The sequence below is a fragment of the Phaethon aethereus genome (assembly GCF_964289735.1).
Source record: "Phaethon aethereus genome assembly, chromosome: 10".
Classification (NCBI taxonomy): domain Eukaryota; kingdom Metazoa; phylum Chordata; class Aves; order Phaethontiformes; family Phaethontidae; genus Phaethon; species Phaethon aethereus.
Window position 1 is genome coordinate 23,400,072 of NC_138586.1, and position 16,598 is coordinate 23,416,669.

The window sequence follows — 16,598 nt, forward strand, 5'->3', positions numbered from 1 at the left end:
GAGTCGTTCTCCTCATCCTGGAAAATCGGCATACAGCCTTTTGTACTACACTACGTTCACCCTCAGCGCTGGATAGAGACTAGCTTGCCTCCTCCTGACACTAAGTTGAGCTTACTACCATATCTGAGTGTTTTACAGGCCTGCAAACGCGTTCCCAATATCATCCCCACTCCAGAGCAATGACACTCTGGCACGTGCAAATCAACGCCACTACTGTAAGGTATTTGCTAAGTTTTCTTAATTCACCCGAGAGGCTAGGGGCTGATTTTTCACACTATTTTTGTATGTTCAGCCACAGAACCCAAATGACTTATCGCAGCTGTGATTATACCAGCACTTCTTCAGGCATCTCCTGAAGAGCATCTGTCCATGTCCCTTGTAAAAGCTCTGCTACTGGCGACTACCCTGGTATCACGGAAGAAGCTCTGCAGCAGAGGTAGGACCAGGATCCAATTCTCCAAGAAAGATGCTCAACTGGCATCACCCAGCCTTGAGACCATTAAATCTCTTCCACTACTTTCTATTTCATTTATTCCCACCCCACACCTCTCTACCCAGCTTCCACACTAAGCAAAGCAGAGCTTCAACAGACGGTGTGCTGAAGGCCATGTCAACGGGTACGTCCTTGAGGACCACAGCAAGGCTAGGATTCAAAAAACATGTAGACATGGCACTTCAGGACACGGTTTAGTGGGCATGGTAGTGTTGGGTTGATGGTTGGACTTGATGATCTTAAAGGTCTTTTCCAACCTTAAAGATTCTGTGACAACGGTGATTCCTGTCCTCACGGGAATGGGACTACATGTGGCCAATCTGTCTGCCCCTCTCTCAGTGCTGCTGGGCTGGAAGCTGTTCTCAGCAGAAGCGTCACAATACAGCCTTCAGCCTCACTTTAAGCCTTGGGATCATCCCTAGAGGAAAACTAGTCCTTGCAGCAAAAGAGACAACAGTATTGTGGAAAGAATTGTGTGCAACTAGAGGACTGCATCATCTCTCAGGACAAATCTGTGCGTGGAGGCCAACTTAGGGTTACACAATCGATTTTAATTCTGGTATTCCTTGACTTCGACATTCTTGACTTTGTAACTAGCATTACTTTAACAAATGCTTTGTCATTACATTTCCTAGGTTTTTAAAAGCCAAAATAACAACAAAGTACAAAATTACATCACGTCACACCACATTAACTCCTAACTGAGGGTCGGGGATTTATAAATCCACGACCCAGTCCTCTGGCATTGGAGCCAATGGAATAACTGACGGCAGGAGCAGACCTCTGTTCTCTGGACGGGCCAACAAGCAGGTCCAGAGGACGCACACTTCACCATGAGCCCAGAACAGAGCCATTCTCTGTAGGTGCCCTATTTTATCAAATACAACTCTCTTCCTCCCAGTCTTGCGCTGCTTTTCAGCTCCCTGCCCCCAGTTGCAAACCAGCCAGGCTGTGTTTTCTGCTGGCTGTCAGCTGGACAGCATTAATGGCGCAGAGCCTCAGATTGTTCCCGAGCAGCAGGGAAGAACACTTACAGGGCAATTCCCACTCTTAGGGAGTAGCGTACGCTCTGTAAACATACAGGCTTCCCATTAATAAAGGGATAATTACTTTTTGAACATAAGCAAAACAGCATCTTTTCCCTCGTATTGTTCTTAAGAACGGCCGGTTTCCTTTTTGTTTTGGGGAGCCTTCCCCCGCCCCGCTGTAAGCATACTTCCCTAACCATGAGAAATTTCAGCTCCCACAGCTCACGTCTGCTGAAAGAGAGAAATTGCCTTTCAACAGAAGCGTTGGCCAGCCCTCATCATCCTGGGCACGGGGCAGAAGCTGGTGGGCAGGGGGTCCTGCTGCACCAACCCTTGGGAGCTGCAGCCCTCGAGGTCCGGGATGGGGGTACGTGCACCAGGGCTGCTGCCCGCGCTCCCCGGGGAGCCGCACGCGGTGACTCAGGCAAGGGGACAAGACAGCCAGCTCCTCTCCAGCACAGCCAGACATCGTGAGCAGGGAGGCAGCAGCTAATGAATGAGACCCAGCTGTTGGCAAGAAGAGCAGGAACTCGAGCAGAAATTGGATAGGGATCCAGGGAGGAAGGAGGAGAGCAAAGAGCTGCCTGTGGACGTGAAATGGCTTGGCAGGACTCGAGCTTAAAGGCTGTCGGTGGGGGTAGAGATGCGCAAGGGACCGCGGAGGCTGCGTGTGTGCAGGCTTGCAGCGTAACGCGGGAGGAGCTAGTGGCTGTGCACCTCTGTATCCCCACACTACAGCTGTGCCTTCCCCTGCCATAAATTACTGGGGAAACTGGAGAAAAACACAGGCTAATGGGGCCGAGGCAGGAAAAGGACACACTGAGGGCTTAAAATAGAAGAGTGGGAAAGAAGGCTGGTTGCCGAGGGGCTGAGGGAAACTGGTGACACAACAGCAGGTTGGAGGAGGCACGTCATCTATCTGGAGGTCAAGAGAAGGGAGATTCAGCAGGACAGAATTACTGGGATGCACAGGATAGAGATAATCTGGGAGAGAAATAGGAGCACAGGGGAAACAGAGATGAACACTGGACAGAAGACTCCTCTGAGGGGGTCTGGGCGAGGGAATCAGACTGTCGCGGGGGGAGGCCGGCAGCAGGGATAATCGGGGATCTGCGTTACAGCATGGACTTAGACCCAGGTATGAGGCTAGGGGTGCAGGATGGGCTCGTTTCAGTAACTGCATGTATCATGAGATCCTTACCATTCTTCACTTGGATTGCTGAGCCTTGGCCTTGAAGGTGGACCACAGCAGGCTGCAAATGAGATCGCAGGGATTTAAAGTTAATGGGAAGCACTGCATCATTTTACAGTCACTCAACACACCTCCACAGCCCTGGTGACCAGTACAGACGCATGATAGCACCCTGAGATCATTAATGCTTTTCATAAATGAAAAAAGAAGATCAGAGCAGCTGACAACAACATGTTTAAGCACTGGAGAAGAGGGGAGAAACCCAAGCCAGATTAGCACAGCTTTCTTTGGAGCAATAAAAAGGGTGAGCTCAGGCAGTCACTCTGTGTAGCTATGATTTAGCACACTCAACAAGGGGTGAGTTTTTTTCAGAGCTATACCATCAAACACAACATTAGCAAACATAGCCAGTCATGTTTACAAAAATCCAGTCAAAGCTGGGTTTTTTCCCTTGAAAGAAGATCAACCAACCTGGATGTCTCTGGAGCCGGCCTTGTCTGTGGCACCTGCAAAATGCAATTTTTGAGAGAAGCTTGAAAGAGCTGCAGTAAACGGTCTTATAAATAAAACTTCTCTTACCCCCTGATAACCATTAAACCCCCATTTTTAACAGGAGGAGGACAGTACCAGCGGTATGAGATGCAGCTTAATGTTAAAAAGTAGATAAACAAGAAAAAGATTGATCCTACTTTTTCCTATTTCATTCCTACATTTTTGTCTACCATCATCAAAATTCCCCAACGTTATTCAACCAGTTTCCACTAGAAGGAAAAATTGCACAACCCTTTTCCTGATCGGTAGTGGCAATAAAGCCTCTTGGCTGCAAAAATTACAAGTTTCACTCTGCGGTAACTCAGGTCATTCACTGCATTCAAGCTACATGCTGAAATCTCTTTTCTTCGAGAGCCAAATCTCTATTAAAGAGGAGATGCTTGTGGGCAGCACTCTGGAGTGTTAAGGACCTCATGCTGCTCCTGGCTTCTGCTTTGGCAATTTCTGAGATATAAACTGAGAAGTCAAGCAAGTTTTCCTTTGAGGGCCAGGCGAGCTATATGGTAATGGCCTTGATTTCGCTGAAGATACATTTTTTTAATACTAGACTCTTCATATATATACGTACGAACACCACTGATGTGAACTTCCACTAATCTGCATTTTAAAGAGTTATTGAATTCTGGGATTTTAACAAAATAATTGGCACATGACTCTGTGGAGGAACAATACGGTGCAAATACAAAGAAAAATGAAACCAAGACCTGCAGGAGGAAAACATAATTTCATCTGCCTGGTACGGGAGGCAAGCTGCCTCGGTTCATGCGGTTCCTGGGCCGGCTCAGCAGCTGTGCTAAGCGCCAGCCTTCCTGGTCCTGCTGCTAGACTCAGCGTCAGCTTAAGAGGAATTAACACACAAACACCGAGTCGCCGCGGGGAAGAGCCAGCCCGCAGGCAGTTTCTGCACACCAAAGTCGGTCACCGGCAGACTTCGGCAGGATGCTTAAATGCAACTGAGGCTCCGCAGGTCTTTGCTGCTCCTTCTCTGCATCCTCTTCCGACAGGCACCACCTCGCCCGCGGCACCGCACCTTAAGCCTCCGCTGCCGGGCTCAGAACTGCTGCAGCTCCTCTTGCCCCGCCATGGGTGCAAGGACGAGCCCAGCAACACCCGAGTCCCGCGCAGAGGTGCCACATCATCACATTCGGACCCTGTGCTGTCCTCAGATGGAAACCTGGAGCTTACTTTTTATTTGTACAGCGGCGCTGCCGCCGTGGCATCACTTGCGTCCCCCCGGCGTGCAAAGAGAAGGGGACAAAGCCGTTACCTGAGGGGCCCTGCAGGCCGGGCGGTCCCTGAGGGCCCGGCGGGCCAGGGGGGCCGGGCGGTCCCATGACGGTTGTGCCGGGAATTCCCGGGATGCCGGGAATGCCAGGGGGACCTTGGGGCCCAGGAGGACCTGGTGGCCCTTGGGGACCGTTGGGCCCTGGAGGACCAGCCTTTTTACCTGAAAAATAGAAGGTCAAATGTTAGCTCCTCCGCACATCAAGCGTGGGATGGTCTTTTACCTACAGGAAAGCCCTAGGAATGAGGGAAGCAGAAGGTCGGGGATGGCTCACTGCTGGCTGGAGGGCAGCGACAAGGAGGAGCCCCAGCCGGCCGGGGTGGGGTCCCGTGGCTCCGCACCACGAGGACAACGCCGCTGGCAGGGCAGAAGCAGGCCGCTGCCTTGCAGGCTCCCTCCAGCATACGTAATTACATTTAAACCAGGCACGCGGACTCTCCGAGGCCTCCCAAGAGACGGAGGCTCAGGCGGGCTCTGCCCCAGAGGTCTGGCCGCAGCCCTGGCCTGGCCAGCCCACCCTCGGCACGGGGTGCCAAGGCAGCGCGCCCGAGAGCCGGTCGCGGCCCCGCGGCGAGGCCGGGGTGCTCCTCTGGCCAAGGGCGGGCTGCAGTGCCAGGCAGCGAAAGCTGGGGTATTAAAATTGAGACGAACCGCTCTGCCGCTCCTCCTCCCGGTTCTCCGTGTTTTTTGACGGAAAACAGTGGCGGTCTTTCCCACCTGCTGCGTACGTACGCGTCAGCACGCAACCGCCGCGGCTCGCTCTCCCGCCTGAGGGGGAGAGGTGCCTCCAGAGGGCAGTTCAGAGCTGAACTCCAGCTCCTCTCCACCAGCCGCCGAGCGCCCAGCGCCACGCGGGAGGCATCTCCCGCACGGCCGCACGCGACGGGGAGGATGCGCTTAACGCGCGCGAAGGAACTACGGTGCCCCAAAATAATTAAATGTGCGTCGTGGGCTTTGGATGGAGGGGTGAGGGAAGGGCGAAGCCATCAGGAGGATGAAAGCACTGAAGAATCGCCACGGTCCTCTGACACATCTCACCACGCGGTCCCGGGAAAAGAAACAGCACGGCCGTGTAAGTAAAGTCTCTTCTTGGGCATATACACAGTGGACTGAAAACAGGCCTGCAAGGAAAGCCTGACCTGGGCTCTCCTGATTTTCCAGATCCCTGACAGAAATGACGTTCTTCTGATGCAGTTTTTAACATGCCACTTTGTAAGAGCTTTTATGCCAAAGAGCTTTATTAGCTTAGCAAAATTGCTTCAATTGCCGAAACAAAGTCCGCGGTAGGACAGAATTAAACACCCTTTTAGATGACAGCGGCAGTTAGGATATGAAATAATGGCTATTGGGATAGTATCCGAGTACATTTATGTACTTGTTTCTCTACTGAATATCCACCTTTGTCACAGAACAAAACTACAAGGAAAAACTCATCTATCTTAGTGGAAATCTCTAGATGGCCGCCAGCCACGAACAAGGGCACGCAGAAATCACAGGACAACCATGTGGTTTAGTTTCAGTGTGCAGAAAACTAAGTGAGAGTAAGCAGGGGCGACTGAAATGACACCGGTATCCTACAAAATCGGGGCAAAGGCTTAAGGGGACAAATCGTTCGCAGCAGTATTTCTGCCCGGATTAGCAGCTGTGTCTTTAAATCTGGGCTGGCAACAAGCCGGCCTTCCTCTAATCCAGCAGTTCTCCTCCTCCTCAGGTTAATGACGTGCTTTGGAAATTATCATCTTGCATCAAACCCCTTACCCATTTCCCCTGAAGCACGCTTACTAAATCCTCGTTCCCAGCCCCTCCAGTCCAGGCCATCCGAAGGAAGGATCAGACGCAGTAAGTCAGGAATCCTGCTACTGTCACTCCTTGCTTTTCTTCCCAAGAGGGATACACATTACAGCTGGTTTAACTAATCTGTCTCAGAAATCTGGTCTGCTACTACATAAGCTGCTAGTTTAGCAGTAAAACAATTGCACATAATTCTGATGCCGCACAGGGACACTTATTTTCTGTGCATTCCTGCTCCTTCAAGTAATTTCAACTACTTTTCTGCATTAACAGAACCTTCACTTATTAAACTCACAAGGCAAAAAATGGATATTCAGTAAGTATAAAGCTCTCAATTCATCTTCTAACTGAGGGGACCCCAGCCCCAGGATAAGCAGCTCGCCAGGGAGGGTCTCCAGCACCCACGTCCCAGCGTGCCAAGTCTCCATCTTCAGCCACATGCACTAGGCAGGCTCCAAAATGCAAAGCAGGCAAAACCAGTAAGCTTTCCTTAATCATCGTTCGTCAAACAATAAGCTCTAACTCTAAAAAAAATTAAATGTGACAATACCATAAAATTAAACTATTTTATACAGTGCTACAGCTGTATATAATACAGCTCTATGGGATCTCCCTGCTACTCCAGAATTGCTATGAATACCACAGTCATCATTTGTTATTAGTTCGGCTGATTTAACACGGGTTTAGGGTTTCAGAGTTTTGTTAGGATAAACTTCTCAAACATAAAATTTTATGCTGCTTTCGAGGGTAAATATAAACTAAGGTTCTAACTGTAGCCTGTCTCAACCTCTCAGCCATAAATGTTGAGTTTGTATCCAAGGATTAAAAGCACGTTGATGTGCTATTGAAGTAGCACAGACACGCAAAGCTCGGCCTCTCCTGCTGCCGCAGGTTGCGATGGTGGGCTGGAGCCCAGGCAATGTATCGGCATGCACGGGAAGGTCTCTTCTGGAGGGACACAGCAGAGCGCTGAATGGCTAACTTTCCTGTTAATTATAGATATGTTAGGTACAACAGGTAGTAGGCAGGGAGTTGACATTGCACCTGCCAGGGCTTTGCTGCATAGGCTTGGCCAAGAGCATGTGCTGCACGTCCATACCTGCATGAGCCCCTCGACACACCGAGCTCCCCGGGCTTCAGAGGCAGCACAGCCCCAAGTTGCACGCAGTTCTGCATTTGTCGGAACCTACTACAGGTTTCAAGCACGCACCACAGTTTTTAAATATGCACAGAAGTGTTTTGATGGTTACAAGAGCAAAAAAAAAAGGTAACCTGACTGTTGTTTCCCTGAAATCATGGAACTCGGACCCTTTGACTTGCTCAAGTTCCTGGTAGCAAAGAAGCGTTATGACCCTAAGCGTTCCCGAGGAGTCCTATGCAGACAGGGACGGCATCAGACACCCCACGGAAACACACTGCTACCTCCCAGAGAACCCCAGTCACAACTCAACGATACGCATTTTAAGAAACACCCAATTACCCATTGCAAACAGCTTGAGGAACATAAGCAAGCCAGACTAAATACCTGTGGGATGACCAACGCTCAGAATGGACACATAAAACAATATGTCTGAGCTTAATACACAACCAGAAGCGAGATGCGGCGTGTATCTACATTGAGTTTGGTGGGTCTGAAGGAGACCCCAACCCGCAGCAAGATGCACGGCAGGACCGAGGTGAGAGCTCAAGCTGTTTCGGCAGAGACAGCCTGGCAAGCGGCTCCCAGCGGCTGGCACGTGACTCAACTCCACTCAACTGTTTAATTATAACATCTTTGGAATTACTTCTATACCATGTAATTAACTTCCTTTAGCTTTTAAGGAAGGTCTGAATGAGCGCCGCCACTCGCCGCCGCCAGGTCATGTGGGAGCAGGAGAGCAACCCCGGTCCATGTTGGGGGACCACGCGCCGCGTTCGTCCCTGCCCTTCCCCTTGCTTTCTCCTTTGTGTTGGCTAAAAAGAATTCACAGCTGGGTAACACAGGCACAGAAAGGAAAATTAAATGAAAATTCAAACTTACCCTTTTTCTTGTTTTTAACTGAACTTGGACCTACAAAGAAAAAAAAAAAAGAAAACTAGTGAAATTCAGTGGTCCTTTCATCTTAAGGAATCCCCGCTGCCATCATCACCCTCCGACCCAGAGGGTGCCTCTCCAGAGCTGGAACAAAATTGGATCAGAGTTTTGCCATAGGCATCCCCTGAAGTTGCTGATGAAGTACGGCACGTCAAACCTTCACACAGCTTAAACTCTGAGACTCAACTTTAAAACCATTTAAAAACACAATCCCTACACAGCAGATGATTTTTCAAGCCAACGGATGCATCTGTGGTCTATGCAGCCATACGTGAATTTTCTCTGTTAGCTTGAAATCACCAAGCTTAAACATTTAAAGCTGACACATTGACTTCCCGATGGGGACGGGTTAGAAGAAAGTTAGCGTGACTCAGCTCTCAGCTGACAGCAGTAGCCCAAATACTTGCAAGAAAAATTGTTTAAAAATAATAGTAAAATACTAAAAAAAGCAAAAGCGAAGAATTATTATGAACTGGCTTATTTAAACAACAGGAATACTGCTGTCGGAGCCAGGCTTCCACAGAATACAAGCCTCCCTAGCAAGAAGTGAAATTATTTAGATCGAAGCCGAGAAACTACATGACTTTTCTGAGCAGAAGCTGAAGCATGAAACATGTTCCGTTGCTGCTTCAAAAATTAATCAGGGATGGGAATGAACTGCAAAAATCCCCAAATATTCCCTCACCGTTCATCAGTGAAACCCCTCTAAAATCTGGGTTTAAACACACATCGAAGATTGAAATTACTTTTAATTGAGATACGCTTTTAATGAATGGAAGGTAACGAGGTTGCTTTGAGTCAGCACTGGTAGAGACAGACAAATTACCAATTAGTACAGAAGTGCCACGTTACCCTGGCTGGATGGAAAGGTGAGAAAAGGACCAGAGAAGTACCCAGTAACCTTACCGATGCCTTTTCAACAGGAATATTAATTTGCCCACATTACGCTGTTGGGTCCTGGGAAAATTATGGTATTTTCTAATTTATTATTTCTGCTAATTTACTTTTTTTTTTTTACATTAATCCATATATTCACAGTATTAAAAACATGCAGATAGGACAAGACACAGGTTTCTAACAATGCCAGTCCCAGTATCTTGCTAGGGAGCAACACCGACGCCAACCAGCAGGTCCACCACCAGCAGATGAACTGCAAAACGTCTTCTGTTTGGCAAACACCCACAGGCTCCTCTTTCTGCCTTTGCTGAGCTCCCGTGATGAGTATGAGCCGCGATCACGCCGGCAATCTCCACCGTCCCTCATCTTAGGCACCAGCCAGTTAATATTTTCACTGAAGAGCAAAAAATTGTCTGGGGGACATCATTTAAAAAAAAAAACCCAAAAAACACAACCCAACACAGCAAGCAAAATGCGAGTGCTGTGGATGTGTCTCTTCAGACCTCGGAGTCACGAGAGTTTATTTCATGTTATATATATCACACCATTAGCGCTATAACCAGAGTGAAAGTACAAATAGCTGCGGCGAGCCAAACACATTTGAAATGGATGGAACCAATTAGCTTCAAAGATGAATGGGAGGAATGAGAACCACATGCGATGTCAATGTTCACAGTCTATATTACAACACACGCATCTGTTCCAGGCACGGCAGAGAGAGATGTTACGGCTGTGCAAGTGAATCTTTCGACAAACACAAAAATACTTCTGACATGAAAAAAACACAATATTATTAGCCTTGGGAGCTTCTGAGTCTCTGGGGTTTGCATCTGTTCGTCTCCCAATAGAGGGGGTGGATAATTTGATTGTAGCAGGGAGCCATAAGGTTCATCCAATACACCAGGAGACAGAATTTTCCTCATTTTTGCTCAAAATGGTAAACTCATTGGATCTTTCTCAAATTAGTCTAAAACGGTAACAAAGTCTCTTACTGAGTGTGGGAAGTAGAGTTCCATCCAAATAACAGATCTGTGTTCCCTTCAGTACAAAAGGTGCTGAGGCACAAGGCTTGAGAACTTTACTCAACACATATGTGCAGGGGAGAAAAAAAAAAAAAAATCCTTTCTGCCGTGCTTTTCTGAGGCCACACCCCAACATTTAAGCAATGAAGCCTGTTAAATGCTGCAGCAGTTGAATGCGTATGACCCACTGGTTATATGTTAATTGATGGAGCCTGTTAAATACCTACAAGTTAGGCAAGTGTAAGTCTTTCCTAGAGTCTTCTCCTACATCCTTAATCCCACCTCGCCATCCCACTCCTCCTGCGGAGAGGCGCTTGGTCTCAAAGCCTTTCACACAACCCACCTTCCTTTAGTGTAGTTTCATGGGGGCCATTAGATGACTTGATTCCAAAGATACTTTTTTTCCTCTCCAAGATGCAGACTACAGGCATAGGCACCATGTTCCTCTACAGTATCAAAAGCCTTGTAAAAAAATCAAGTTACAGGATACCTACTGCTGCTCCAGAGTCCACAAGACCTGCCATCTTCCTGCAGAAGGAAAGTGGTTTGACTTGAATTCTCCACTGATCAATACTGTCTGCTACCGACCTCGTCTCTGCCTTCAGGGGCGTCACCGCTGTGCATTTGAGGATTTATCCCAGTCCCAGTGGGATCCGAGAGCAACCCGACCAGTCAGCTGTTCCCTAGCACCTCTTTTCCCTTCTTTATAAAAATAACCTCATGTTTCCTTTTCTGCAGTTTTCTGGTACCACCTCTTGTTCCTCATGAATTTCTTTAAGGATCTGTTATGAACTTTACTAGAGATCAAGCTCGTGGTCTTGACTGCTGGTATTAAACACGACAGCTACCCAAGCATAGCTATTTTTCTCTGTATGAGCTTGCGCTCGACTTTTGTACTTCTTCCTACTATTCCCACCTATCTCCCACCCTCTTTCCGCATGCTGTCTGCTCATGTTTGAGGTCAAACCAGACCCCAGACCTAGGGAAGTCCATCCCCTTCTACATTTCCTGTCTTTCATCTGAAATTAAATTTATGCTTATGCTCTAATCCACCCTTGAAGGAGCTGTCAGCTCTATTCAACCCCTCATTTTAGCTTTTCTTTGCAGAGGAAGGAAAGTTGACAAGAACTGTTAATACAGATGAGGATCGGGATGTCAGAGAGGACAGGCTGGATGGCTTTGAAGGATACAGTAATAAGCATGGAATGAGATTCAGTCATACAAAATGAATAGTCCTATAAATTATATATACAGAGGGAATAATAAACTGTTCTGCTGGATGGTGGAGCTCCTCAGATGGAGCTGCAGAGGACAACATCTGCACGTGCCGAGTTGCTGTCACGCAGCCAGGAAAGGCAGAAATGCAATTCTAAAACAGATCAGTGGAAATACTTCTGGCAGACGTGGGGCAACACTGATGCCACTCAGCAGGTGGGGGTGAAAAACCCGGGAGTAATGCAGTCGATCCTGATCATCTACATACAGAAAGATGCATTTAAATGGGAACAATTTCACAGAAGGGCTCTTGGGAAGGTCAAGAAGTGGTCAAGCAGAGGTCGTCTGGTTGGCTATCGACGCTGGGAAAGGGATGACAGCACCCTGGGAGAAGACCTGTTAGGGCTTAAAGGACAGTGCTGGCACATCCTCACGTGTGCTAATTGCTCCCCAGTACCATTAAGCTGGGAACGAGGAGGCTTCTTCTAACATCCAAAAGGAGGACCACAGGTTCAGAGGGGTCTTCTGGCTCAGAGCAAGCCCTCCGGTGCCACAGGTGACTGCTTAAAAGTCTCTCAAAAGTTCATCAGGCCCTTTGGAAAGTGCTGAGGTTATTTTTTTGCCTAACTACTAAAGCCATAGCTACTAAGCTATGAAGCAAGCTGCTAGCCTGACTTGAAACGTTTAAGCTAACTACCTGATCTACTTCTAAAATTTACAGTCTTTCTCACTGGATTTCCTGCAGGAAAAGCCCACCAACTCCCACCGTAATAACTCAGGCCAGCTCTACCATCTGCCAGCTGGGTTCTTCATCACCGAACGGGATTTCCCCAGCAAAGGTGTTGGAGTATCGATGCTGCACACTGGGCTTTTGAAGACCCTGGCTTTGAAAGCGCTCAAAGACCTAGACTTCTTCAAAAGCTTATTTTCCACATCTGTTGGGAAAATAAAAGGAAATGATAACAGAAAAGGAGGGAATATAAAATCAGTAAGAGTGCTGAACTTTGAGGGAAAGGTATAGGCAGGAAAATACAGCTCTGCGTGATAACAAACCAGCTGCAAGCGGCAAGCTCCAAGCAATGCCAAGTCACTACTTCTAGCAAAAGCAGTACGGCCACCGGTTTTAGCAATGAGCCAGTTCAGATACAAGCTTCTCACTTAAGCTAAAGAAAATATTTGCAACAGATGAGTTTTTGTTGTGTAAAACCGCAGCTGTGGCCCAGCAAGAAGCAGAAGACATCTAACCGTGCTTCAGGGAGCAGGTTCTAGCCCCCAGCTCCTGCAGCCCTACCATCTGCTGGATCATTTCCAAGGGCTTCACAGGAAAAAAAAAACAGGTGGTGATGCAACTCAAGGATATTACATATGACATGTTTTCTCTCATAAAGACTAACCGAGTTTACTTCCCCTGCCCCCCATTTTTTTTTCTGCATGCTACACACTGCTATGATTTACTATAAATACAAAAATATCAAAAACTTCTTTAGGACATCTGCTGATATAAATAGTATATTAAAAAAACCCTGCATTCACTTATTAGTTACGTGTGTGGATTAACAAGAAATAGTTTAAATTCCTGCAAAACAGTTCAAACTGCTTTTATTGATGGGAACAGATCTTTGTAATTACACTTCTTTTATAAAAAGCCTATAAAAGGTTGACCATTATAGAAATCAGTCAAACAAAGGACGAGTACCTAAGAAGGCTGCTGAACTTTCTAAAATTCCCAGTGGCAAAGAGCAGAACAAAGTCAACAAGTGCCACTACCATATTCCAGAAGTGTCAACATTCAATTCAGACATCTACTGATGTCTTCAAGGTGTTCCAACCAGTTTCGGAAAGGTACACTGCAGCAACCACCGTGTCCTCTATAAGTGGTGCCAACCCGTTTTCAGCATTCACTGCTTGCCCCTAGGATTATTAAGGCATCCCTCTTCCATTTTCCTAGCACTAGATTATTATAGTGTATCATCAGTCTTCTTACCTAAGCACGGCTCTGGTTTGGGGGAGATGTAAGACCAGATAACACAACTGAGCCATCTTCATATTACCATGACCACTCCGCCCCGGAGAGATGAGAAGATTGAGAGGTACTGAGAAGTTATCCTCATCCCAGGTTACAAACAGAATCAGAGACAAAATCTTCATGATTAATGATATGTTACTGTCCTCCAGAAACACCACATCGCTTCTCACTCATTCATAAAATAAGCATAAAGTGACCTGAAATCGTTACATCTACAGCTACTTTCAAGATGAACATCTAATTTTGAAGACAAAAACAGATGTAGGGAGCTCTATGTGACTTACCGAATTCGCACATTTTCAAAACTATATCGTCTTTGTGCACTAAAAAAAAAATAAAATTGCATCTTTTCCTTTGAAGTATGAGCTTCTGGCTGTAGTTGGAAGAAGAATATTAGATTTAATGATCACTGTTCTCAACAACTATGGAAATTTGTGCAAAGTATTTTTCCAAACCCTGCTAACCATCTGGCTGAACAAAGAGAACACTTGCTAAATCTCAGACAAAGCTCTGAATACTGCCCAAATCCACCAGTAACTTCTGGATAATAGATAGCTAAAAGAATTTGAAATGAGTTCCTGAACATTAGTTGGGATACCATTATTAATGGGGTTATTGAAACATGTAAGGGTGCTGGCCAAAATGAAGTTGTTCTCCACTTGCACGCAGGGATGTTTTTTTCTTCAAGGACCCTAGATTCTCAATAAACACAATGCACAAAGGGAGGAGAAGAAATAGAGCATGACAACCAGGCTCTGTGGTACAGCGGATGAGCGTCCCAGGGCTCGAGTCCTGCTAACCCTCAGGCTACCGTTCAACCCAACAACACAGGTTGTCTCCATCTCTTGCAGAAAGCTTTGACCACCAAGTGCCCTCCAGCTGTGAAAGTTTCCACCTCTCCAGGAAGGAAGCTTTCTGCCACCTGGGGCTTCCTAAAAAAGTGGGGCAAAGAAGCTATTAAAATGTTACCGCTCCTGACCCATGCCTGGGCATTAACCAGTCCTGCCAACTTTCACAGACATTAAGACCAGAAGGAACCATGACGATGATCAAGTATTAAAGAAGTCCTACCTGATAAGCCTCCTATCAATCCCTCTATCTCTATCTGACCAATACTAAAGGTGAGGGAGGACAGAAAGAAAAGCTCAAGTGTTACTTGACATTTCAAGTGCTAAAGAATCTACTACCTTCTTTGATGTAAGTTGTCCCAATGAGTAAGATCAAAAAACTCCACTTTACTCAAACCTCAAACTCAGTTGTTTCATCTACAGAACCGGTGTAATGATATTTACTTCATTCACATGGGTATGAGATATGTAAGGCTTTTCAAGTATTTTTAAGTGCTGCATTATTAATGCCAGACTATGGTGGAGTTGGGGGAAGAAGGATGTTAGCTCCCAAACACATGCTTAATCTAGAACATGTGGGTTTGGGGGAGGTTTGGAACCAATATGTTTTCAACATTTTCAGGAAATTTGGTCTATCCAGATGAAAGCTTCTTGGACCCTACTGAAACAGTCAGTCAGTGATACAAATACTGAAACAAGATGAATTTTTTCCCTTCCCTGAAAAAGAAAGTGCTGCTTCACCGATTCCAGAGAAAAAGGCAACAGATCTTGAAGAGCAGCTTTGGTATTATTACTTCAGAATATTTAGAAAATATGACAAATTATAGATCTAGGAAAATATCCCAGAAGTAAAACACATTGTGCACTACTCAAAACTTCTGGCATGCCTTGTCAGAGTGTTTTTTGCGGGAGTGGGATGAGGAATGGAGGTCTTCTGCTAAGTGTGGAGGAAAGATGCTGCCTGCAATTACAGGCAGGATGGCTGAATCCAAGTTAGGGATGCCATGTCCCTGGTACAAGGCCAGTACTAATTTCAATAAATCAGAATATAGTGAATATATTATAAAACAGAATGGCGAGCTCATTGTACAAAGTGGGGGAAGGATGAAAGAGTGCTGCTTGATATATTAGTATGTCCGGCAGAGCCGAAGGCCATTCAGTTTTTCCTCAAGCACCACTGTTGCTTCTCTCTCTGCCTTTGTTTCCATTTGTTTTAAACCCTTCAAAATTCATGTGTGAACACTCACGCTTAATTGTAGTTTTCTGGTTACATCTTAAATTGAGATGTTCCATGACAGCGTCTGATAAAACAGCGTTCCCTCCTTATTCTTCATCTAACAGCATCTTCCTTCCACAGCAGTACCAAGAGTCACGCCTGGAGGACATCCCAGCTCCACCTTCGCTGCATGTCAACTCTGTGTAGAAACGCAAGCCCTAGATTTCAGGAGTCTTTGCTTAGTGGTAGCCCTGCCATATTCTGGAGTTAGAGGCTGCTATGTCCCCAAGACTGGCTTGGAGCCAATTTATAGCTGAGCTGACATTTCTTCTGATACCCCACCCCTGCGCTGAATTAAACTGCCTAACGCTCAAAGCCAGTCTCCTCCGGCCGAGAGATCAAGAAGAGTTTGCAGCTCATCTTGTAGTCTTTTGCGGCACTCCCTTGGCTACATCCACTTTTTGAGGCTATTCTTCTTTAAGGACTTTTCACATGACTCCATATGTCTCCAGGGGAAGTATCCCACACTGAGGTCTCCCCTGACACTTGTGGGACACTACGCTGCTTGGCCAGAGGGTCTGAGAAGAGCTTGTGCATCAACACCAAAGACTGACAATCATTTCTCTTGTGGTGAGTTAGGTATGAGAGTGGCTTTCTGCTGCCTCACTGCTCTTCTCCTCTGAGCAACCCGTCAAAGGACAAGCCTACATCCATGTGTCATCCAGATGATCAGATGCTGCTCCAGAAGCTCCATGGATCAGTAGCCTGCTCCCTCCCTATTCCTCTGATCCCATACACCAGACCCCAGTTCAAGCCTATCGGTCTAAAAACAAACGGAGAGAAGTCACAGCTCACCCCTGCCCCATCTCTTGAGTCCCTGAAGTGACACTAGATGCCAGAGAGCCACAATCTCTCTTCCTCAGACAGCTTCAGATTATGTAAGATCCCATCACGTAACA

At 46.8% G+C, this 16,598-nt stretch overlaps 1 protein-coding gene across 1 annotated transcript in view; it reads right to left on the reverse strand.

Moving 5' to 3' along the window:
- Window positions 1–16,598, reverse strand: part of EDA (ectodysplasin A) — a gene marked incomplete at both ends in the record, with an annotated part of 76,342 nt that overhangs the window by 2,670 nt on the left and 57,074 nt on the right. Inside the window, 4 exons of the mRNA XM_082004252.1 lie at window positions 2,723–2,774; window positions 3,185–3,219; window positions 4,533–4,712; window positions 8,362–8,391. Of these exons, the coding sequence (XP_081860378.1) occupies window positions 2,723–2,774; window positions 3,185–3,219; window positions 4,533–4,712; window positions 8,362–8,391 (297 nt within the window). The remainder of the gene's footprint in view (window positions 1–2,722; window positions 2,775–3,184; window positions 3,220–4,532; window positions 4,713–8,361; window positions 8,392–16,598) is intronic.